The sequence below is a fragment of the Elephantulus edwardii genome, unplaced genomic scaffold (genome assembly GCF_000299155.1).
Source record: "Elephantulus edwardii isolate Elephantulus edwardi_28Jun2011 unplaced genomic scaffold, EleEdw1.0 scaffold00199, whole genome shotgun sequence".
NCBI classification, from domain to species: Eukaryota; Metazoa; Chordata; class Mammalia; order Macroscelidea; family Macroscelididae; genus Elephantulus; species Elephantulus edwardii.
The window spans coordinates 5,036,036-5,062,024 of NW_006399949.1; the positions used below are offsets into that span (position 1 = coordinate 5,036,036).

General features: G+C 39.1%; 1 protein-coding gene across 1 annotated transcript in view; it reads right to left on the reverse strand.

Moving 5' to 3' along the window:
- The window catches only part of LOC102875999 (cytochrome c oxidase assembly protein COX14-like), a 10,684-nt gene extending 3,964 nt beyond the window's left edge, over positions 1–6,720 (reverse strand). Inside the window, exon 1 of the mRNA XM_006897075.1 lies at positions 6,614–6,720. Coding sequence (XP_006897137.1) covers positions 6,614–6,720 — 107 coding nt within the window. The remainder of the gene's footprint in view (positions 1–6,613) is intronic.
- Positions 6,721–25,989: the final 19,269 nt, after the last annotated feature.

Genomic DNA, 25,989 nt, shown 5'->3' on the forward strand with positions numbered 1-25,989 from the left:
GCAACAATGAATGAATGGGAATCCAAAGTCTCTGTAATTTTTGATTGAAATTGATAATAATAAAAAAATTAAAAAGAAAAAATTTAAAAACAAACAAAAAAAGAAATGTAGTAGTCTTCTCTCATAAAGATTTATAGCTAAAAAAAATCCAATGAACTCATAAAACATATCATTTGGGTGACCCTGGAAGACATTAGGCTGAGTGAAATATCTCAGTCACAAAAGGACAAATACTTCATAGCATTACTGTTATAAAGCAAGTTTGACATGGGGGGGTGGGCTGGGAGGAGAACTGAAGAGTGGATAGATAATGAATATTACACTGGAACAGATGAAGGAAAGAACTATTTAAAAGTAATACATAATTAAGCATTATACATATGATAAAAGCCCAGAATAAGAGATACATTGCAAAAAAGACTGGGGTGGGGGGAGGTAATTGTGCAACAATGAATGAATAAAAATCTAACTTTTCTTTAAACTTTCAATAAAATCACAATTTAAATAAAATATTTTATTTTTAAAAATCCAGTAGGTCATTGCCGGGGGTCTTAATTGACTCAACAGCAATGGGTTGAGTTTCAGTTTTAGGGATTTCTCAGGCCATGGTCTTTTCATTTTTCATTTGCTATACTGAGAGCTGGGAAATGAATAGGATGATAGGAGAATGTATGCCTTAGAACTGAGGCATTAGAGAAGAGTACTGAGCATCCCATGGACTGTGAAAAAGTGCAGCCAGCATCTTCCTTAGAGGCAGAGAGGATGAAACTTCCTCTCACATACTTTGGGTGTCTTGCTAGGAGAGACTATTCTCTGGAGAGGGATATCATTCTTTATAAGGTGGAGGGTCAGTAAAAGAGAGGAAGACTCTCTACCAAGTGAATTGACACTGTGACTGCAGTAATGGGCAGGCAAAAATGTGTCAGGGATTGTGAGCATGGCACGGGATAGAACAGGGTTCCAGTCTGCTCTTCATATAGTTGCTATGAGTCGTGAAAACAACAGAAGATGAAAAGGCCTAGTGACTCTCTTCCAAAAAATCAAACACTTGAAACATTGCTCTATCTGACCCGCCTCTGGGGTCACTATTAGCTGCAATCAATTGGATAACTGGTTTGTTATGGCCTTGGTGTCTTTCTCGGGCAGACTCATTACAAAGAGAGAACCATTAACAAATACAGCAATTGCTTCTTGTTTTTGCAATTGCTCTCCTGCCCTCCCCCACCTCCCGCTGGACTCCCCTGTGCAAACCTTTTCCAACTCAGAGCGCATTTGAGGCAAACTTGGCTCACACAGCATTCTACAAATAAACCACAAATAACATGATTGTAAAAATGTTAGCTGCAAAAGTAATAAATAAGGAAATAAATAAGTGTGTAACCACAGAGGCTTGTCTGGCTCCTCAGCCCTTTGACCACAGTGGCTGTCCTCATGGGGAGACTGAGAAAGGAGTTGAGGAATATGAGAAGACACCCAGACTTGCCCAGATGTCTCAGAGGTGGAAGTTACACCAAGATAAATTTTTCTCTTACTACAAGTTAGAAGGGAGCTCCGGTGGCCTGGTACTAAGAAGCCGTGAGGCTAATCTGAAGGCACACATTTCCAATCCGTCAGCTGCTCCATGAAAGAAGGGTGGGCAAGCTCTTCCTGTGGAATTTATTGCCTCTGAAAACTCATTGGAGGGTCAGCTGTGGGTCAGTTCTGACTTGATAGGACACAACAAGGTAGAAAGTTCTGTGTAGGGTGGAAAACATTGCTAGAGAGTGGGAGAAGAGGCCTTCTTACCATTATGGTTTCAGAATTACATGATGTTTTGAAATTAGGTCAGACACTGTGCCAGGATGCTCACATGTGACTCATTTCATGCTTTTATCAGTGCTTCAGAGTAGGATAGTTAGTCCATTCCAGAAAAGGAAAAGAAAGTTCATCAAAGAAATAGACAAGCTGGATTATGACATTCAATATGTAACTCAGTCAGTGGGTAACTGCACTGTCAAGCCAAAAGCTGCACCTCTCTAGTGGTTCGTATTCACCAATCACTATCTGGGAAAAAGATAGTCTACCTCCGTCTGTAAGATACACAACTTCAATCCCATTGGAGGATCAGTTATGAGTTATATTCAACTCAATGGCAAAGAGAATAATAAAATCTTTTTTTATGATTGGAGTGGCACATAGAAAGGGTATAGCAAAATACTGTGGAGGTTCTCCGCCCATTTTTATGTTGTTGTTGTTGATTGCCTTTGAGTCAAGCATGATTCAGCAACCCTATGAACAAAAGGACTGAAGCCCCTCTACAACTTTGGACATTTATCAGAGTTCATAGAGTTTTCAGAGGCATATTATTCAGGAAGTGGATGCCACACCTGCTTCCAAACTTGTCATAGTATGTTATGTGCCATTTAATTGCTTGAGATGTTTAGCAACCTTATGTACAGCAGCGCTGAACCCTTCCCTGTCCTGAACCAGTCTCACTAATTCCAATACACCAAACCCCGTCACCCCAGTTACTATATCAATCCATCTTTCTCACCTGCATTGTCCGTCCACCCTTCTGAACATGACGTCTTTCTCCAAGGACTGATCTCTCCTAGACATGTGCCCAAATTAAGTGAGGTGGGGCTTCAAAATCCTAGCCACAAAGGAGAGACTTGCTTTCACCCTCTCCAAGACAGATCTATTTGTTTTCTTGGCAGTCCATGGTATGTTCAAGACTCTCCTGCACCATAATTCAAAGGCATCAGTTCCTCTGTCATCCTTAGTCTGTGTCCAACTCTCTGAAGCATAACAAGTAATTGAGAATACCATGGCCTGGATTAGGTGCATCTTTGTATCTAGACTGATATCGTTGATCTTCAGCACTCTGAAGAGGTCCATGATAGCAGATTATGCAGTATGTCTTTTGATTTTCTGACTGCTGGTGCCAAGATTGTTGATTGTGGATCTGAGCAAGCTGTAATTGTTAACAACCTCAATCTCTTCTCCATCAATTATGGTGCTGCCAATTGGCCCAGTGGTGAGAATCTTTGTCTTCTTGATGTTGAGTTTCAACTCATATTGGAGACTATAGTCTTTGATCTTTTGCAACAAATGTTTCAGGTCTTCTTCAGTTTCAGCAAGCAAGGATGTGTCGTCTGTATATCATAGGTTGTTAATGAGTCTTCCTCCAATCTTGAAACCACACACCTCCTCATAAAGCTCTGCTTCCCGAATGATCTGTTCTGCATACAGATTGAAAAGGTACAGGGACAGGATGCATCCCTGACACACTCCTTTCTTAATTTTGAACCATGCAGTGCTTTCTTGCTCTGTTCTAAGGATTGCTTCTTGGCCCAATTATAGGTTAAAGTGTTGAGATTCTCATTTTTATTGACTTGGGAAATAAAACACCAGTAGTCTAAATATAAGTCTTGAGGATTTTATACCTCTTTTTTTACTTTGATAAGTTGGTAGTCCAAATATCTCATCATCAGAAGGGGTTCACTCTGTGATTATAATCAGAAAGTCCAGTCAAAAATGAAATGGAAGGCTGAAATCAAGACCTAGAATTGAATAATATAGCTATAAAGCTTTCATTCCAGAGCTTAAGGACCAATATTCAACAATATTTTATGAACCAAAGCAGGGTTTCAGATGGACAAAAAAGTTTGCTATACACCAGCAAGGCAGAGTGGCAGGCACTTTTGTGGCTGACACACTGCACAACCTTTGAGACCCTTGCTCCTATCAACACCTAGGTGCTTTCCCTCGCACCCCTTCAGCACAGGGCGTGCTCTTTGCTTATACCATAATACTTACTTAGGTAGATAGAAACAAAAAAATATATCACTAAAAACAAAATCTCAGTATATAATGGAGAGAGATGTATGTACAAAGGACAGCTAAGAGTAGAGGGAGGAAGATCAGTTAGTGTATTGTTTCAGAATGGACCCATAGCCTACTTTACCAACTATGCCCAAATCTATTCATTCATTTGATCACCACAAAAAATGCCATGAATGACAGTTATTATCCCCATTTTCCAAACGTGAAAATAGAAGTTCAAAGACAGGGGCGTGACTTTTCTGACATTCCTAGCTCTTAGGTGGGAAGCCATATTCCTAGGTCTGACTCAATGTCCAGGTCTTCCCTCCTTGCCCTCTCATAAGCATATTCCAAATGCCATGCAAGAGGCACTAAGAGAAGCCCAGGGAGCCAGTGCCAGGAGGAGAGCAAGAGAAATCCACATTATGAGGGAAGGAGGTAAAGAAACCGTAGGATGGTGCAAGGTACAGAGGTGATAAGAAGGAGAATATAAGGTGGATATGTGACATAAAATGGCTCACTGCACTTTTAGACAGATCAAAAATAAGGTCCAATTATTTCTTCACTAGAATTTGGCATTTCCAGTGTTAATGATTTATGGCTTCAATATAAACTTTATTGTAACTAAGTTGGGATGGATATCTTTCCATAACTAATTACGGGTTTGTCTCTCTTCTGAAAAAAGGCAAAAGTAATAAAATGAAGTCTCGTCTTGGGGATTCTTGGTTGCTACTTCTTCCTCTGAACTAGAATATACATTTTAGAAGACTCAATTTAAAGAACTGCTTGGCACCACACCCCATTCAGATCGCAGTGATTCTTCAATCTTTAAAGATCTGTGGTAGGTATTTTTCCTTATCTTTCTTTGTTGTGTTGTTCTGTTTTGCTTTGTTTTGTTTTGTTTTGGGTCTTTCATCTTCTCAAGTCAACAAATTCAACTTTTTTTTTCTTTGGTCTTTTTTCTTTTCAAGTCAACAAATTCAACAAAGTCAGCTTCTTTTCTATGACAATTTTGTCTCCCAATTTGCTGCTCCTGATCTCATTATGTCTTTGTAGGTAAACAGGTATATTATTATTGTTGTTGTGTTGTTGTTATGTGCCTTCAAATTGCTTGCGACTCATAGTGACCCTATGTACAAGAGCCCTAAACCCTAACTCTACCCTGTGCCAACCTGTCTTTGACACGTCTACACCCATTAGTCCAATCACTGAATCGATCCATCTCACTGGGGATCTTCCTCTCCTGCACTGTCCCTCCACTCTCCCAAACATGATGTCCCTCTCCAAAGAATGGTCCCTCCTTGCAACATGCCCAAAGTACATCAGACAAAGCTTCAGAATCCTTACCTCCAAAGAGCAGCCCAGTTCCACCCTCTCCAGGACAAACCTGTTCGTTCTCCTAGCAGTCCATGGTATATTCAATACTCTTCTCCAACACCACAGCTCAAAGGCATCAATTCTCTTTCTGTCATCCCTAGTCACTGTCCAGCTCTCCAATGCATAACACACAATTGCGAAGACTATGGCCCAGATCAGATGCACCTTAGTCTCTAGCCTGATGTCGTTGCTCTTCAGTACTCTGGAGAGGTCCCTGACAGCTGACTTTCCCAATGCAATTCATCTCTTGATTTCCTGGCTGCTGGTACCAAGAGTGTTGACCTGTGGAGTCAAGCAAACTAAAACTGTTAACTATTAGTACTATAGATACAATTAATCAGATTTCAAGTAAAGGATTATAGGGGCTCAGGAAACCATACAACAACTGTGCTGAAGACTGAGGCCATTCCCGGATCTGAGTCCTTTCTGTTCAGTCACAGTTTACTTGTGACCCTCAGAACCTCCTTAGCAGTTTCTCTCAGGAAAGCTCCCACAAATCCAGCTGCAGAAGTCACCTCTCCTTCCTCTGAACTTCTAAACCACCAAATACGACATTGAAGGGGCCACCACTATCTACCTTGGAATTGTGGTCAATATGTTTGTTCTTTCCACCACAGGGGTAATTGAACAATGGGATTTGCATTTTAAGTGTCTTGATGTCTGCTTCCCAACTAGGGCTTTGCCCATAAAAAAAAATGCTATCCTCAAAGGGATTTAATTCTTAGTGGAGGAGGATGAAGGAAGAGAGAGATGAAAATAAGGAGGAAAGTATCCCAAGCATGGGCTATTTCTGGGATTTCCTGGGTCCCTCACTAGATTCTCTCTAGTGAATGCCAACAAAGGGCGCCAGCTGTCACCACTTGTAGGCCCAAGCAGCTGAATGTTGGCACCCAAATCAGTCCCCCACCATGCCCACCAGAAAGGACAGCAGGGACCAGGGGGCCCCCCTGCCTGGAAGAGCGTGAGAGGAGGGAGCAGCCCCAGCTGGCAGGAGACAATTCACTCCTGTCGCTGTGGTCTCTCCCTTTCCTGCCTCCTGGCATCCTGGCTCCTAAGTAGGGAGGTTGTCCTGGGGTGAACCCATCAGAGGCCCTCCCGCTTTCAGACAGGTGAATACTCAAATAAGCGAATGCTTTCTTTTTAAAGACTTTGTTTCAAAATAAGGTCTTAGAACCTTCACTGTTCCTCTCATTTTCTGGCTTACTAATGCCAGTAGAAGGAAACTTAAGACCAGTTTGAAACCAACAAAATCAAAGTAAACAACATATACAGCCAATACATGCCCTATATCCATCTGTTTTGGCACATCCCACAAACCGTCTAAGTTTGTTGCTGAATGCTCTTCTATCACTCGTAAGACGGTGGTTCTGACTTCTCAGAGCATCTTTGTAACAAGGCCAGCATGGTTCAAGCAAACAGTATTTGCACTTACACCTCTTGTTGCTTTGACTGATGACGGCAGTGAAGGATGCTATAGAACATCTTTGCTGTTCCAGCTGCTCCACCGCCTACTTCTTCATATTCCAGCAACAGTGCCATACTTTTCCTTGAGGGAACCACCCTGCCCATTATCCATTCATGTATTATGAGGCATCAACCACATACAAGTCCACTGTAGCACTGGAGAAGCTCGTGTTTGCTGACTAACAGACAGAACCACACTGGCCCCAGATCTGATCTAGAGATGGGCACAGGCCCATAATGAACAATAAGAGTTGTTTGTGGGAATTTTTTCAAGCTTATTTTGGGAGGAAAGCCACCTTTTAATTAAAGTTGTTAAGCTAGTAGGATAAAAAGTCGTAGTTTTAGGAGACATCAAGGAAAAGAAACGCCTGCTAAAGAAGTCAACACCAAGGACAATACAGCGAACAGAAGAGAAGGAACACACCGCTCATTTTCTTGCTTGATATTTGTCATTATTCCTGAACATTTCAGCTGCCATTATTCCCGAACATTTCAGCTATGTCTTGATTTTTCATTTACTCCTCTTTGAATTCTATTTCTGTTGGTTTGCAATAAATACTGGGTGGAAAATCTCTCTAAGGTTTTAAAGTTTGCAAATTACCTTTATATGTATTATTGCATTTGAGAAAACAAGTTGCCATTGAGTCCATTCTGACTCATGGTGACCCAAAGTGTGTCAAAATAGAACGGTTTTCCATAGACCTTTCAAGAACTGTTTCATTTCTAGAAGACAGATTCAAGATGTGTCTACTAAGATGCTTTAGTAGCTAAAGAGACCCACGGACTCCTTATTTAAAGCACTTCTATGAAATTAAGGAGGCCTTAACACACTTGCTGCAGGTCAAAGACTGTAGCCTTCAATACAGATTGCAACTCAACCTCAAGAAGACAAAAGTAAAAAAAAAAAAAGAAGACAAAAATCCTCATCACTGGATTCATAAGAAACATTATGACAGGTGGAGAAAAGATTGAAATTTTAAGTTATTTCACCTTGCTTTAGTCCACAAGCAATACTTTTGATACCAGCAGTCAAGAAATCAGGAAACATATTGTACTGGAAAAATCTACTTTAAGGGAATTCTCTGAATTACTAAAGGAGCAATGATTTTTTGAAAAATCATTTTGACTTTTCAGTTTGAAGACCAAGGTGTGCTTGATCCAGGCCATGGTCTTCTCAATCACTTGCTATGCATTTAAGAGCTGGGCAATGAATAAGAATGACAAAAGAAGAACTGATGCCTTTGATCTGTGGTGCTGGAGAAGAGTACTGACTATCCCTTGGGCTGCCAAGAAAACAAACATCTATGTCTTGGGAAAAGTGTGACCAGAATGTTTCCTGAAGACAAGAATAGTGAAGCTTCATCTCACATACTCTGAGCATGTTGTGAGGAGGGAGAGGCTATCCTTGGAAAGGGACATCAGGCTAGGAAAGATGGAAGGTGAGTAAAAGAGAAGATGCGCAATGAGACAGATTCATACCATGGGTTTCACTATGTCAGAGATGATGAAGATGGCACAAGACAGGACAGAGTTCAGATCTGTTGTTCATTGAGTCACCATGAGTCATACTCAACTCAGTGGCACCTATCAAAAACAATAATTTCTAAACGTTAGTCATTATTATGTCCCACATTTTAAAATAATGAAAAAAAAATGGAAGCTAACTAATTTACTCAAGATCTAGTAACTAATAGGTACCAGAGTAAGAACTTGAATTTTGAATGTTTATTCTAAATCGTATGGCACATCACTCATTTCAGGAAATTTGCGATCATGTATAGGAGACAAGCTGAGCCTACGTACAAGGTAAAGCAAAACAAAATCAGACAGCCCTTGTGGTGGTGAAATATAGCTAACTAGGCACCATTTGTTTGTTAATAAAGTTGATATTTCGTAGAGGAAATTATTTGTGTTATCAGAAATAAAAGAGCATTGACGTTTGGCCAGCATTAGAAGTTCAAGCTGCTTTGAAAGAAATAGCAAAAAATAAGGCCCAGGAATAGATGGTATACCAATTGACATATTTCAGCTAACAGATGCTGCCCTGGACATGCTCACCAAGTTGTGTCAAGAAATCTGGAGAAGAGATCTATATTTGTTTCCATTCCAAAGAAAGATGACCCAACAGAGTGTGGAAACTATAGAAAAATATCATTGATTTCACATGCAAGCAAGATTCTGCTGAAGATTATCCAAAAATGACTGGAACAGCACACAAGCAGAGAACTGCCAGAAGTCCAGGCTGGGTTTAGAAGGGGCCATGGTACTAGGGATATTGTAGCTAATTGATGGATATTGGCTGAAAGCAGGGATTATCAGAGCAATGTCTATCTGTACTTAATTGATTATGCAAAGGCTTTTGACTGTGTGGATCATAACAAACTGTGGCTGACTCTGAGAAGAATAGGAATCTCAGAGCACTTGATCATGCTAATGTGAAACTTATACTTGAACCAAGAGGCAGTCATCAGAACAGAGCAAGGAAACATTGCATGGTGCAAAATTGGGAATGGCGTACACCAGGGATGTGTCATATCTCCATACCTTTTCAACCTGTATGCAGAACAGATCATCTGGGAGGCTAGGCCCTATGAGGAGAAATGTGGCATCAAGATTGGTGGAAGATGCATAAACAATCTGCGTTATGCAGATGACACAACCCTGCTTGCTGAAACTGAGGAGGACCTGAAGTGCTTGCTGCTGAGGGTCAGGGACTGCAGCCTTCAATATGGATTGAGGCTCAATGTAAAGAAGACAAAGATTCTCACCACTGGACCAATTGGCAACATCAGGATGGATGGTGAAGAGAATGAGAATGTTCACAGCTTTAGTTTGCTTGGCTCCACAATCAACACTCTTGGCACCAGCAGCCAGGAAATTAAAAGACGTATTGCCATAGGCAAGTCTGCTGTTAGGGACCTCTCTAAAGTCCTCAAGAGCAACGGTGTGTCTCTGGAGACAAAGGTGCATCTGGTACAGGCCATGGTCTTTGCAATCACTTGTTATGCATCAGAGAGCTGGACAATGACCAAGGAGGATAGAAGGAGAATTGATGCTTTTGAGCTTTGGTGTTGGAGAAGAGTGTTGAAGGTGCCATGGACTGCTAAGAGAACAAACAGATTCATCCTGGAGAGGGTTAAACCGGGCTGCTCATTGGAGGCAAGGATTCTGAAGCTTCATCTGCCATACTTTGGACATGTTGTAAGGAGAGACCGGTCCTTGGAGAAGGACATCATGCTTGGGAGGGTGGAGGGCAGGCGCAGGAGGGGAAGGCTCTCTGGGAGATGGATTGATTAGGTGACTGGGGCAATCAGGATGAGTGTGTTGGAGGCAATGAGATTGGCACAGGACAGAACAGAGTTTAGAGCTGTTGTACATAGGGTCGCTATGAGTCGCAAGCAACTCGATGGCACATAACAACAACAACAAGAGCAGGAAGAGAAGAGTTGGAGGAGTTTGTGTAACATGTTGGACTATTAACAAAGATTAGGATCTCAAATCCATCAGCCACTCTTCTTCTGAAGAAAGATAGGCTGTCTCCTCCCTTAAAGATTTATAGATTATTATTTTTTTTAATCTAATGGGGTTTGCTATCAGTCACACTCAGTTTGATGGCCATGGGTTTTTTGAGTGTGGTGCAGCAGATTGGTTGATTATTCAGAATGTTTTTCCTGAGCCATTTGCTTTGGCTTTCCCTATTTGGTTGGGTGGGACTATGCTAATTATGTGAATGAGGTAAAGAGCACCTTTTGAGTGGGGGCATGCAAACAAGGGCCGCAGACTATTAATGATGAGATTGATCAGTCTTGTCATTCCACCAGGCATAAACTAGGCAGATTTAGAGACAGAAAATGGGAAATTTGTTACCAGCAAGAAAGAAGCAACAGAGACGGCATTGCATGTCCATTTGGACCAGAGATATTCATCCAGAGCCCAAGACCATGGCAGGAACAGCAAGGCTGGAAGAGAACTAAAGACCAGCTTAAGACAAAGCTGAACTGAAATTTCTGCCACAAGAAGTTAGTGCCAAGAGTGTTAACCTAATTTTACTGGAGGGCTGAGAGAAAGATGCCATAATTGGTAAGATTAAGAGAACAACTTCCCCAGAGCTGAAAGACTGAAGGTAAGGGGCTCTGTGAGATACATGAAAAGTTGTCTTGATTACATAATTATAACGTGAATTGTAACCTGTTAACTTTCCTAATAGCTCCGGTTGTGCTGCAATCCCAAAAGTAATCCCAGAGTCACTAGCTAGCTACCCCACACGAGAAGGATGGTCAATCTCCTCCCATGCAATTTACTGCCTCTGAAAATGTGCTGGAGGGTTAGTTATGGGTCAGTTCCACTTCGATGGCACACAACAATGACCACCCTAACAAGTTCATAATTTTGATTATGATTTATGAGTTCTGTTGTGGCTGTTGCAATGGATTAACAAACCCAGCAGAAGAGCAGTAGGAGTCTGGGAGACACAATTACTGTCAGACTTGTTATAAGTTATAGGAATATGAGAGGATGTCTGAGCTCATAGAAATTGGTTTTGTGTGGTGGATGCTTTGGTTGAGAACTCTTCCCCCTTGTGGATTTAGTAGAGATCAGATGTGACCTCCTCCATACTGGTTCTACTGTTTTCACATTCAAGATTGGTTGAATCTTCCCAGAAAATTTTAAGATGTTTTGGGGTGTCTGTTGGACCTCTGGTGGCAAAGCAGATTACATTTTGGGTTGTTTACCTTAAGATAGGAAGTTCAAATCCACAAATCACTCCACAGAGGAAAGACAGAGCAGATTGCTTCTACAAAGATTTACAGTCTTGGAAATCCTACAGGGCCATTCTACTCTGCCGTACTCACTATGAGTTGGAATTAATTCTATAGCAGCAAATTTTGGGTTGAGGGTAAGATCTATAAAAGTCTTCCAAACTGCTCCCCTCTAAAATATTAAATAAAGAGGAGGAAAAAGAACTGGTAAGAGAAGAGAAAAGTTTCATTATTATTTGTTATGTATTGATTACGTACGGTCAGTCTTGTAATCATCACTTCTACACATCATCATTAACGTTCACAACCACAGTATCACCCTCAGTTTTCAAATTTGGAGGAGGGAAAATGTCTTCTTTTTGTTTTTACGTACCAGTTGTCCTCTGATCTTGAATGCCCTATTTTTCTTTGTCTAAGTGAGGCACACCTGATCATCTTCTAAGACATTTCTGAAGATTTTCTATCCTCCATCATTTAGCACGTTTCTCACTTGCTTCAAGCCCAAATTATCTCTATCAAAGCACATAAATCAATAGGCTTAAAGATCTTTTTGCCATGCATCTGTCTCCCCTTAACTAAACTCTATCTTCCTTGAGGTAAGAGGTTATGTTTGATTCATCTTTGTGTGCCCAATGATTAGCGCAACATCTGACACCCAAGCAAATGAAAGAAGAGAGAGCAAATGACCTTAGGACTTAAATATCGAGTCAAGAGAAAAAAGAGAGTGTCTGAAAGAACTAGAAAAACCAAACTGAATAGAAAACTCAGAGCTATGTTGAGTCTCTTAAGATCATTAGAGGTGCTCAATACTATTGGGGGCTCTTGTGGCCTAGTGGCAAGAAGCTGTGCTGGAGTCTCAAAGGCACAAGGTTTGAGGCTACCAGCTGCTCCACAGGAGGATGGACAATCTCCTCCTGTGGGATTAATTGCCTCTGAAAACTTGGCGCTGGAGGGTCAGCCATGGGTCAGTTCCAACTCTACGGTCCACAACAACGACAACAATACTTTGGAAATTTACAGACTAATGTAGGATACAAACAAGTCAGCAGTCCAGTTTAATAACTATGGAGAGCCACGTGGGACAAAATAGTTAACTGGAACTTTAATGTCAGAATGTGATAGCAACATGGGATTCTAGTCATGTACCTTGCATGATTGAATATTTGTCTCTGAAATATTTATAGTCTTTCAAATGTAGCATTCACATTTACATAGCATTTTATGACCCATTTTATATCCCATGGTCTCATTTGATATTCCCAGTAATAGCATGAGATGGGCAGACCTAGAATTATTAGCCTCCTTTTACATATGAGGAAAATAAGAAAACTGCTTGTCCAGAGTCCTTTATGTAGTAAATGGTAGACCAGAGGCTAAAAGTCAGGTTCATATCATTTGGGAATTCCAGGCACAGGTCAAGCACATCAGTATTAAAGATGTGTCATCTTTATCTTGTTGAGCAAAAAGAGTCCTCCCCAAAATGATTTTCTGTACTCGAGAAACTAAGAATAATATTATGATATTATTTCCAAGCATTACCAAAAAAAGAAAACCAAACTCAAACCCAAAACTGAACAACTCTTAAGAGACTTTAAAACCATTTTCTATTTGCTGAATATAGTCAAGAAACAGCATCAAATATCAGAAAGTATTTTTTTTTTACTTGGACTTTCCCTCTCTCTTCCTCTTCCTTCTTTACCAAAAAGTACCCAGTCATGTAGCCAGGGGCAACTCCAGGCAGGCAGTTATTTTTATGGTGATTGACACTCGGTCAGGGACAAACATTATCACAACTGACTCCTGTGTGTCTCAGTAGTCAGAGAAGATAAAGTAATGACTGACTGGATTCTATATTGTTGTTGTTAAGCGCTGTGGAGTCAGTTCCAATTAACTTAAGCATCATCCCCTTCTGAATTTTATCTAGGGTTGCTCATATAAACAAACCTCTTGCTGTTTGGGTTCCGTTGCTCCTGGGTATGTCTGAGTGTTTCTGGAAGAAACTCTTTTTGAGATGTCCCAGTTGAAATATGTTGTAATCTTCTTTATCAAATGCAAAATTTGAAGCTGTGATCTGACAAGTGTGACTATTTTACTACACCAACAGGCAAAGATGATAGAGATATATAAAGTATAGATATATAGATAGAAATGCAGTATTTTATAACCTATAAAAATCCTCTTTGATTTTTTTTTCCTTCCTGGTAAAACTCCATCTAATTTTCTGGCAGGCACAAGTGTCCCCTTATTGGAGAAATCTTCCCTAACGACAGGTAGAGTTAGTTAGTCATGCACCCTCTGTGCTGCACTGGCATCCTGTGCATGCCTCTAGGATAACATTCACATGTAGTATTGTTAGTTTTACAGTTCTCTCTACTCCAATATGTTAGGCTGGAATCATGCCTTAAGTGCCCTCAATGCCTTACACAGTGACTCAGATATAGCAGGTAGTTGAATGTTTGTTTGAAGAATGGAAGAAAATGACAGAATAAAGGAATAACAGGCACAAGAGAAAATGGAATAAAGAAAGGAAAGATTTCTGCCTTTCCAATTGAAAAGTTCGCTATGAAATGAAAATAATCTCTCCCACCACCCATAGATAAGAGAACCCATACATATTTCTCAGTATCTCAATTAAGTTGCTCATTTGATTCTAATAAGACATTTATTGATTCTGGGTTTTCTATTGATTGTGAAGAGGCCCCTAGGAAGATTTAATAAGTGTAGAAAAGATAAATAAGTGTACAGGTAATAAACTCTAGATTACATAAGCAAACATTACTTAATTACATTCCTATTAATACATTGACTCTGTAATGAATTTTTGAGACATTTAATTATCAATTTGACAAGATAATCTCGGGGTAGTTAATGATTATACCAGTAAATTATTTTTAAAAATCACTGACAATTATTAAGTCTCGTAACAGACATCAAATTAACTTGCAGAACTGTCTGGTTAAATAGACAGCAGTTAATTATGAGGTACTTACACATGCCTCAAATTTTAATATGCAAGCCTTTTTAATTGTGTGACATCAAAGGTGTTGTGTAAGCGAAGAGTTTAGCCCTGGGGAACACTCATATTCAGTACATCATGACCATTGGACAAGCAGAAGCATGATCTTCAATGGTTTGTCCCACTTTTCATCTTCAGGAAGATAGTGTTTCTTACAAGAGACAAAGTCTTGTCATGCTTAATCGGGCCCATGGGCCATTAGACCAATCTCCCATCTCTCCCAAGCAGAACTATGAGAAAGTGGTCAGGTTGCAAAAGTCTGGAATAATTGTGATAATAGCTGCCACCTGATAAACATTAACTATGAGCCAGGCACTGGGAAAAGGCATGTTGTATCTCTTCTAACAATCCAAACAGTTGTGTGGAAACCATAGAAAATGATACCAATATGCAGGGTTTCCTGTAAGACTCAGCTAACTCACTGCTATCAAGTCTACCTGACTCATAGCTTACTTTCTGTTGCGTTTCCAAAGCAGTAAATTGCAGCAAGGAAATTGCCTGTTTCTACTGTGGAAGAGCTGGTGAATTCTAACTGCCATACAAGAATAGCAACACAATTCTCTACGAATCACACCTCTATAGATCCCTTTTAGTAGACAGGTCAAAAGAAATTGCACAACAGGCCACTGAGATGATGGAATCTTAACTTAGAGTGGCAGCCAAAGGCTACTGGCTACATGAGCTGGAACCAGAGAGAGGATAATGGGACCAATCCAAGGTCATCTGCTCCTAAGGGACCTATCACTTACCAGACCCAGTGGTTCCAGGAGGCCCACACCTATAATTCTTCATGGGTCAAGTTGCATTCAACAGGATGTAGAGAAGACAAACTTTGAAACATATTTCTTCTGACTTTTCCTCTACGCCAGGTACAGATCTCACATTCTTTCTTGAGACTTCCTTATCTATTCTATATTTTGCTAACATTTTTATACTTGACTTATTCTCTTTCATAAAAAATCAAGTTTGGTGGGACCTACTCTTCTGTCTTCAGCATGGAAAGCAAGTATTTTACCATTGAACCACTACTGTGTTCATCCCCCGCCCCCCATGCAGAAGACCAAGGTTTGATTTCCAGCCAGTGTTCATGCATGCATAGCCTCCATTCACCCATCAAAAGATGTTTGTTTGTATGTTGTTACGATGTTAGGTATGTTTCAGCAGAGAATCTAGAGTAAGCCTGACTAGGAAAAAAGGCCTCATGGTATGGCTGGGTTGCTGTTGTTGTTGTTGTTTTGGGGGTGTACGTTTTTTTAATCAGTCAATGAAAAAAACGTTGATGACAGCCCTCTGATCTGTAACAGAGTATAGGGAAGGTGAAGTAATAGCATTTCATTCTATTGTATCTGAGGGGTCCTGGATTTGAGGATTAAATTGAGTAGAGTTAAGTTGAACTGAATTAAACTAACTGGATTGCTATGGAAAAAAAAGACATGGAGTTTAGAATCTGTTTTCTTACTTTTAGGCCAAATACTTTCAGTGAAAATAAACAAAGCAGAGGGCATGGATTCAGTCTGTAGTCATACTTTATGCATTCAAATCTTAACTCATCCACTTACTAACTGGGTGATACTAAGCAAGTCACTTAACCTCCTTCTGCCTCGATAAATAAAGCAAGTATAATGCTACAATCTATCATATGTTGTTGTTAGATTCCATCAAGTTGAATACAACCCATAACAACCCTATGAACAACTGAACACTGTCCTTTCCTCTGCTATCCTCACAATCTCTAACACACTCAAGCCTAATGTTGCAGCCACCATGTCAACCTACTTGGTTGAGGGTCTTTCTTCTTTTTGCCATCCCTCCACCTTTCCAAGCATGATGTCCCTCTATTACATAGGAATGCTATAAAGCAACCATTCAAGGTATTCTTTTGTGTAAAGTCCTTAGAATAATGCCTGACATTATAAATAGGAAAACCGTAACTGTGGTTGCTATCGTTAGGTGCCATCAGGTTGAAGACAACACACAGCAACAATAGATCAGAACTTTGTCTTATCCTGCACCAAATGCAGTCTCCATCATGGTAACGCTCATGGTGATAGTCAGTGTCAATATATCATGTTGAGAGACTTTCTCTTTTTTACTGGCACTCTACCTCCCCCAGGATGATGGGTCTTCCTGAAATTATATCGAAAGTGAGGAAGACAAAGTTTTACCATTCTTGCTTCTCAGGAACACCATGCCTACACTTCCTTCAAGAAAGATTTTCTTGTTCTTTTGCCTGTCCATAGGATGTCCAAGACCCTTCACTAACACCCAAGTCAAAGACACTGTTTCTTCTTTGGTCTTCCTTATTCATTGCCCATCTTTCAAATGCATAGGAAGCAATTGAAATACTAAGGCTTGCATCAGATGTATTTTAATCTTTAAATTTACATCCTTGCTTTTTAGAACTTTGAAGAGGTTTTTGTCAGCATATCTTTCCCAATTCAACATGTCTTTTGATTCCTTGGATGTTGCTACCATGGATATTAATTGTGGATCCAACTAAAATAAAATCACTGACAACTTCAATATTTTCTCCATCAAGATGTTGCCTATTGGTCCAGTCATGAGGAATGTTGCTTTCTTCATGTTGAGATATAACTCCTCAGTAGGTGTTTCAAGTCTTCTTCACTCTCTGTAAGCAAGGACCTCATCTGTGGTCTCATAATGCAAGTTGTTGATGAGTCTTCCTCTAATCTTGATGATTCTTCTTCCTATAGTCCAGCTTCTTGAATTATTTTCTCAGCATTCAGATTGAATAGGTATTGAGATATGATGCAACTCTGACAAACATCTTTCTTGATTTTAAGCCATGTAGTAATCCCTTGTTCTGTTTGCATTAATTAACTTTTTTCATTTAAAAAGATGATTCAACAGAATACAGAAATTATCAAACAATATCATTAATATCCAATGCAAATAAAATCTAAATGATTGCTTTTAAAAAAGGCTGGACCAAGTATCTCTAGAGGGTATTTCTAGAAATTCAAGCAGGAGTCAAAAGAAGCTATGCTACCAGGGATATCATGCTGATATCAAATGGATTTTGGCTGAAAGCTAAGAATATCAGAAAGATGTTTACTTGTGTTTTATTTATTTTTCAAAGGCATTAAACTGTGTGGATCATAACAAATTATGACTGGCATTTAGAAGAATGGGAATCCCAGAACACTTAATAGTGCTCACATTAAGTCTGTACATAGACCAGGAAGCAATCATTCAAAACAGAACAAATTTTAAATGTGTGTGCGTTTAAAAAAATAAAGTGATAACTTAGAATCATATTTCACTTTATAAAGACAACTCACATCATATCAGTGTAAGATATTTTAATCCCCCTTATCTTCCTCTTACCAGTAAAGAAACAAAAGATCAAAATAGATGTCTAGAGGACATTGTGCTAGATAAAATAAGTCAGTCTCAAAAGGACAAAAAAAAGCTAAAGGAAGGTTGGCACACAGATGAAATAATTCTTGGATGGTTACCAGGAATGGGAAAGAAGGAAAGGAAGTAAAACTTAAAAATGCTTAAAAATATATAATAGACGTATATTAAGAATAGGTGTAGGGAGATGTAATACCCAATGTTAGGAGGGACCAGCACAGTGTCACTAAAGAAAGGGAAGACACAGAGAGATGTAGAAGGCCTATCAAATAAAAACTACAGGAAGAAATGGGGAAAGTGCAATTATATAGTGGGTATTGAAATGAATGTTATTCAACATAAAGTGCATGTAGTTAAATAAAAAATTCATTTGTTTCATAAGCCACTTAAATCACAATAAAAAATAAATGTAAAAGAGAGAGATTTAAAAAATGTAGGAAAAGAGGTAAACAGAACTCAAATGGAACAGAAAATGAGAGTAGTCTGTGTTTTCATATCAGTAGTACCCTCATCTAAAGGATATCTTTGACAATTTTAATAACACTGTCCTGACTAAAGAGTAAGCCATTGCTTGCCTAATAGATGGGAGTTATATAAAAAAGAGATATATGATAGGGTATTATGGTTATCATGAGTGCAGAATGAAGGTTGCCTAGTTGAGTGTATTAGGGGCGGCGGGAGGAGAGGGGACGATTGTATACCAATGAAGGAATTTTTCTTTACTTTTCAAAGAGAAGAGCAAACTGGGGGGAGAGGTGGGAAGGGAGAAAACTGCAACAATGAATGAATGGAAATCCAAAATCTCTGTAAATGTTCTTGGTATTACTGTTAACAACTTTTTACCAGTATTCATCAAAGCAAAAGATTCTAGCTTGGATCAAAACTTCTATAATGTGGTATCATAGAAATAGTCTCCAGGAGGAAGTCAAGGAAACTAAATTCTGGACATAGCTCAACTGCTAATTTAATGGTATTGGCATTGGTGGAAATCTGGTGACCTACCGGTAAGGAACTGCATTGCAATCCCAATGGGCAATCTCCTCCTGTGCTATTAACTGCCTCTAAATACCCTCTGGAGAGTCAGCTGTGGGTAGGTTTTAATGCAACAGTACCCAATAAAAGCATTGGTGGCACAATGGTTTGGTGATCAACTAATAACCAAAAGTTCTATGGTTCAAACCTACCAGTTCCTTCTCAGAAGAAAGATGTGGCAGTCTATTTTGTATGAGGATTTCACTGCCACATATAGATTACAAATCATAAGTGACCTTTGGGAACCCTATGGGCCTGTTCTAATCTGTTCTGTACAGTTGCTATGAGTCAGAATCAATTCAACAATTTTTGTTATCATTGATTGTTAGAGGGCTTTTTCTCGGCTGTAACTCCATATAAACCGCCCAACAAACCTCAGACATATATCTTTTCATTGTTAACATTGTACAGGTGAGGAAACACACAGAGTAGATAAGTAACTTTATCAAACCCCAATCACCAAAAAGTGTTGTAATGTAACTGATTTGTGGAGGGTAAAAGGATATTGGGCCAGGATGACCTGGGAGACAATTTCAAATTCAGCCATTTATAATCAAGGAGCACTTGCACAATCATCATTTCTCTGCAGCGGGGATGATGTTGCATTCCTAGGCAGCTTCATAGCTTTGGCTGCAGCCAACAATTTAAGACTCATTGTCTTTATATCGGGACCGAACCCTCCAAATGGCTTACGAAGGCCATAAATCACACAAGAGTTGTGATTTCTTCTGTGAGCTGTGGTGGATTTGAACTATCCAAGAGGCACCAACTTTTGGATCACCAGTGAAACTCGCTACAGACTCTGCCACCAGAGCTCCCTATAGGAATCTCAAGGTCGCCTGGGATATTTTCTTATATTTCTTTTTTTTCCCCCCAAGTGTATGCTGACTCATGTCAACCCCATGTATCTGCGTTGGTCTGTGCTTCATGAGGATGTCAGAGACTGATTTTTCAGAAGTAAGTGATTTGGATTTTCTTTCAAGATGCCTCTGGGGAGACTCAACCGTCAACATTTTGATTAGCATCTAAGCACATTACTTGTTTGCACCACCCAGAAACTCCTGTAATACGATGGTGGAAAATCTAGTGAATCATTGCACAATTTGAGTTTTTAGAGTAAAAGAAAAATAAAAATGAAAATTTAGTAAAAGACAATAAACCTATATTCTTCTAAGCTCATAAATGTGCATATGTTTAGTACATTTACAACTACTCGGTTCATTTTTGTTCTTTCTTCATGTAACACGTTGTTATTGTTAGGTGCCAGCGTAATGAGTAAAACTCATAGACACTCTACGAACAATGGATCTGAACCCTGTCCTGTGCACTCCTCACTATCTCTGATATACTATTATATATAATGTTAGTCACTGTGTCAATTCATCATGTTTAGGGTCTTTCTCTCTTTTCCTGGCCCTCCATCCTTCCATGCATAATGTCCTTTTCCAAGGAATATCCTCTCCTAACAACATTCTCATAGCATGTGAGATGAAGCTTTGTCTTCCTTGCCTCTAAGGAACATTCTGACTGCATTTTCTCCAGACATGCTTGTTTGTTCTCTTGGCAGTCCATAGGATATTCACTACTCTTCTTCCAATACCACAACTCAAAGGCATCAATGCTTCTTCTGTTATCCTTATTCATTATTCAACTTTCAAATGCATAACAAGTAATGGAATTGGTCATGGCTCGAACCAGGTACATCTTAGTCTTTAAAGTAACATCATTGCTCCTCAGCACTTTAGACAGGTCTTTAACAGTGGATTTTCCCAGAACAATACATCTTCTCATTTCTTGACTGCTGAAACCAAAGATATCGACTGTGAATCCAAGCAAGATGACATTATTGAAAACTTCAATCTTTTTTTTTCAATCTTTTCTCTGTCATGATTTATAATAATAATGTTCAGTGACTGTGCACAGCCACACAAAAAATACTACTTAAAAGTATGCAATGAGGGTTGCAGAGTGGATTATATTTGGGGGTAGGGGGTGGGGTTTGGGGAGGTCCAGGGGGGATTGTGTACCAATGGGGGGAGTTTTTGTTTTGCTTTTCAGGGAGAGGAGCAAACGGGGGTGGGGAGGGGTTTGTGCGGGGAGAAGGGTGCAACAATGAATGAATGGAATCCCAAAATCTCTGTAGATGTTCATTGAAATGAATAATAAACAACCTAAATAGAAAAAAAAAAGAAATCATAACTAGGGAGCTCTGGTAGCCTAGTGGCAAAAAACTGCACTATAATCCCAGAGGTATGTGGTTCGAATCCACCAGATGCTCTGCTGGAGAAGGAGGGACAAACTCCTCCTGTACCAGTCAGATCAGATTTGACTGTACATATGCAAAAAAATAAAATAAAATTTAAAAATAAAAAAAAGTATTTGAAAACATATCCTAACAAAACAATTACTCTTCTGTTAAATATTTCACTAGTTTCACTTTCAATGCATGTTTTCATTACATGTAATGCTATGATGAACATTTTTATGGTGGGGGTGTGTGTGTGTCTGTGTTTAATCAGTGATATTGTTTCTCTGACATTTCCTTGAAGTCGAATTAGGGCAAGGAATGGGCCTATGTTTAATGTTCTTAAATTAAAAAACAAAAACAAAAGTCAAAAAGGATGCGTTGATTGTAGACCTGGTGATGCACTAGGCACCTAATTAAAGGTTGGAGGTTCGAATTCACCCTGTGCTCTGTGGGTGAAAAACTGGACATTCTGCTTTTACAAAGATCATTATTGTTATTATGTACAATCACTTGACTCAGCACGGACCCTCCAGTGGATTTATCAGAGGCTGTAAGTCACACGAAAGGAGATTGCCGCAGAGCAGCTGCCAGATCCAAACTGTGTACCTCTGAGTTAGCAGTGCAACGCCTTACCACTCAGCAGCCTACAAAATGCTGTGGAGCAGTTCTGTTCTGTCGTTTTATATCACTATGGGTTGAAATTGACAATTTATTAACCTAGTAACAAGGCTGATCGTAACCTCAATTGGCTTCGTGCTGATTAGATGTTAAGACATTCAGCAGTAAGTCTGGCTCCAGATTTAGAGTGTTTTTCTAAGGTAAACAAACACTAATCTAACAATTTGAAAGCTGAATTCTTGGTGTCTGATTCTGAAACAAAGCTTACTGTCAAAAGGGCAAAGGTATCTGAAAATATTCTACAAGAAACAGACTTAACAAGAATAAAAAGAGACTTCATAGGAATGCTAAAACGATTGAATTCTCAAGAGATAACACTCTGGAGACACAAGTAAACCAATTCTTTCAGACTTGACTTTGATATCTTAATCTTAACCCTAAAGAAGCACTCTCACCTATTTCAATTCCATAATAAGTATTAAGTAATGTTTAAAAAATTAAAGGTAGAAATTCTATATTATTGTTGATGGCAGGTGCCATGACATCAGCTACTACTCAGCAACTTTGTTATCAATAACAGGCCTGACCCTTGTCCTGTCATGTGTCATCTTCATGATCTCAGACATGCTCAAGCCCATTTTAACAGTCACTTCATTTCCCTGAAGATCTTCGACAAATGCATATATTTCCCTTAAGATGCTTATCTGTGGCGTAGTGGCAAGAAGGTGTACTGCAATCCCAGAGGTGCACGGTTCGAATCCACCAGATGCTTTGCTGGAGAAGGAGGAACAATCTCCTCCTGTACCAGTCAGATCTGACTTGACAGTACACACACCCACAAAATAATAAAATTAAAAATATATTTTAAAAAAACTTTAAAAAAAGATGCTTATCTGTCAGTAAATCTTTTGATATAAGGCCATGAACTTTCTTTAAATAAGTATTGTCCAGTTCCAGAATTCAGCCCTGACTTTGTCTTCACTTTTAATAAAATACTTCTACAGTGTTTCTTTGATTATAATTCTTGTTTATATTTCATTTCCTTAAAAAAAAAAAAAACCAAAACCAAAAACCCAAACTCATTGCTATAGAGTTGATCTCAACACATCGCAACCTTCAACAGGTTTTCTGAGGCTGTAAATCTCTATAGGAGAAGATTGGTATGTTGACAGCTGATTGTACTTGCTATCTAACTCTATGGAATTGGTGCTCTTAAATCTCTAGGTTTAGTGTCCTTTTATTCCTTGGAAATCCTGGTCCCTTGTATATTTTAACTCAGTTATTTTAAAAAATTGTCAGAATACGTAGACTCTTCAGATGGAATCTCTATAGATATCTTTTCCAGGAAAAAAAAAAGGCAAAATGCACTAACAATTGCAGGAAATGTCAGAAAGTTCATAGATCTCCCCTTGAAACCAGTCTGCAGAACACCTGGGATTCAGTGGAAAGCCAATGAAGAATTCTTGCTCTAAAAGGAAGGGGCCCTGGTGGCATAGTGTGGTGGTGTGCTGCTAACTGAACAGTCATCTGTTCGAATCCATCAGTTGAACCACAGGAGAAAGATTCTTCTCTCATAAAGATAGTCATAATAAAAAAAAAATTTAAAAAGATAGTCAGAATCAACTAAATTGTAGGGTTTGTTAAAAAAGTATTATTGCTCTCAAAGAAAGTACTGTTGTAGTAGTGATAGGAGATCAACTATCTGCAAGACCAAGAAACATTATTTCTGCATGAAACCCAGGAACATTCAAGCTAGACAATATTCAAGATGGAGACCATGTTGTTTTATCAAAAGTTTTATAAACTGAGACCCAAAGAGGTTAGCAGTTTTTTACTGATTTATAACACAGGGATCAGAATAGTCTTTTATCTACACACATACTCAATTATCTGAGGAAACTAACTTCTTATTAATGGCTAGTGAACAAGACTGTAGGTGTTATTTGAAGTCCAAATATCTGACCAGACTCCAATACTGACTCTCTGAAGTTAAGAGGCTCTGGAAGCCTTGAATATTGCATTCAGAGCACCAGCCAGAGGTCCAAGGTTTCACCTCAAGCAAAGTACTAATGTTGGAAAATGATTGCTTTTCACTTGGTCTGAGTCCCCTTGTTTGTAAAACTTTAAAAATTGACTAGGAAAATCTACATTTCCTTTCCGATTCCAAAACACAGTCTGGGTTACTTGTGTTCTTGACCCTTTCCGCCCTACCCCCTTCAACCCAACACAGAGACGGTGGCCACTAGAGGTCAGACTTTTTACATCACTCCTGGGTAACTTTTGCTTCTTACAGGAGGAAACCAAGTTAGAGATTTTTCAACCAAAAACCTTGACAAGTCTTCTGTTTTGGATAATAGAATCAGACTTACACACTTAAAATAGGATAATCTGTTAAAGATTTCCAAGAAGAAAGACCTTAGGGCCCACTCTTTCAAAAAATGTCTCCTTTATGTCTATCTGCATCACTCATGTGTAAACTCAGAGTATCTCTTATTATACCGTATTGATGCAGAGAATTAAAACACCTAGACATTAACTGAAAGGTTGGAGGTTTGAATGCAGTCAGAGGTGCCTCAGAAGAAAAATCTGGAAATTTACTTTAGAAAAATTAGACCTTGAAAATCCTACGTGAAGGATTGAAAATCCTACGTGAAGTTTCCTGGAGTTGCCGTCAGTTTGAAGACAACTACTTTTTTTATCACAGTATCTCAGTAGAGAATGGCAACCATTGGCTATTATCCTCTGGATATGATTAATTTTCTTTAAAGCATATGTCAGGTCATATCTCAATTTCTAGTATCTGTAAAATAGGGGTAGAGGAGAGAGTAGAAGTAGAATCACATGCACCTTAAATAGATACCAAGTGCCTAGGAACCTGGCACTGGGTACAGGGAAAAAAACATAGCTCTGGCCAAAGCTCGAAGTTCTGATGATTTCTAAGACCTCTGGTTGTCAATTCTAAAATTTAACTATCAAATATCATATTATATATCATTTTCAAAAAGTCATGATTCTATGGCTTTCCTTGCTGGGTAATTCCGATTCTATAGATCTGGTTTTAGAAGCCTTTCTTTCAACTTTCTTAACCATTCTTTATAGAGTTACTCCCTCAAACTCTGGCTATATTTTATAACTCAGATTTCACCTTTTCCTGACACTATTCCCCTCACAAGGGAACCTCTGGTGGCCTGGTGATAAGGAACTTTGTTGCCAACCCAAAACATGCTATTCAAATCCACCAGCTGCTTTGCAAGAGAAGAATGGATAATCTCCTGTGTGTGATTTACTGCCCCTGAAACAAAATGGCATGTCTTATTTGTCTTTTTTGTAACTTTATATAATGATTGAAATGGTATAGAAACTATAACTTTTCCTTTAAATATAAGTTGATAATATAATGAAGAATTTTGGGACTTGTGTTTGCTAGAGCTCCCAACTGTAAAACAGGTTTGGAAGCAGAAGTGGCATCCACCTCCTGAAACACATGCATATGGACAATCTATGAACTTGGAGAAATTATGATACTTATAAAAAATCATTAGGTTTTTTTTAATTGATATTTTAATGTAAGTTTATAGAGCCGTTCATTCATTGTTGCACATTTTCTTCCCTCCTCTTCTCCCCCACCCCGGTTTGCTTTTTTTGGGGTGGGGGAAAATTCTTTCATTGTGATATAGACACACACAGAGTCCACTTTATGATGCATTGCTTATTCTAGACTCTTGTCATCCCAATAATACCGAATCATACAGTTCTCTCGCTCGTCTGTTTCAATGCCATGTACATTATTTATCCCCTCTTTCCTTAGTTTCCCCCCAATCCCTATGTCAGTCCTGTTTTAAAAGAGTGGCATTATATTATATATAGTATTTGTTTTTTTGTCACTGAGTTAGTTCACTCAGCATTATGTCTTTTGTTCATAGAGTCTGTATGAGTCATGCTTGGCTTGAAGACAATAAACAAAACAAACAAAACAAACTGGACTGTCCAGCTATAAATCAGTTCTTGCTTGAAAGTAACAAACAGCAGCATCCTTCACATGGAGCTTAGCAACCCCAATAATTTTCCAGACTCTCGGTTTATTCATTAACACAGAGGATGCACTGGTAGGTGGGTAGAAAAGTCAGGAAACCTGCTTCCTAGCTTAGGGCAGCATGAAACCCACCCCACCCCATCCTACCCTCAGATTTCTTCTCATTTTCGTAGTTCAATTGTTGTTTGCTTTAAAATATCTTTATTGGATTTCTAAGGTGCGCCTGATACAGGCCATGGTCTTTGCAATAACTTGTTAT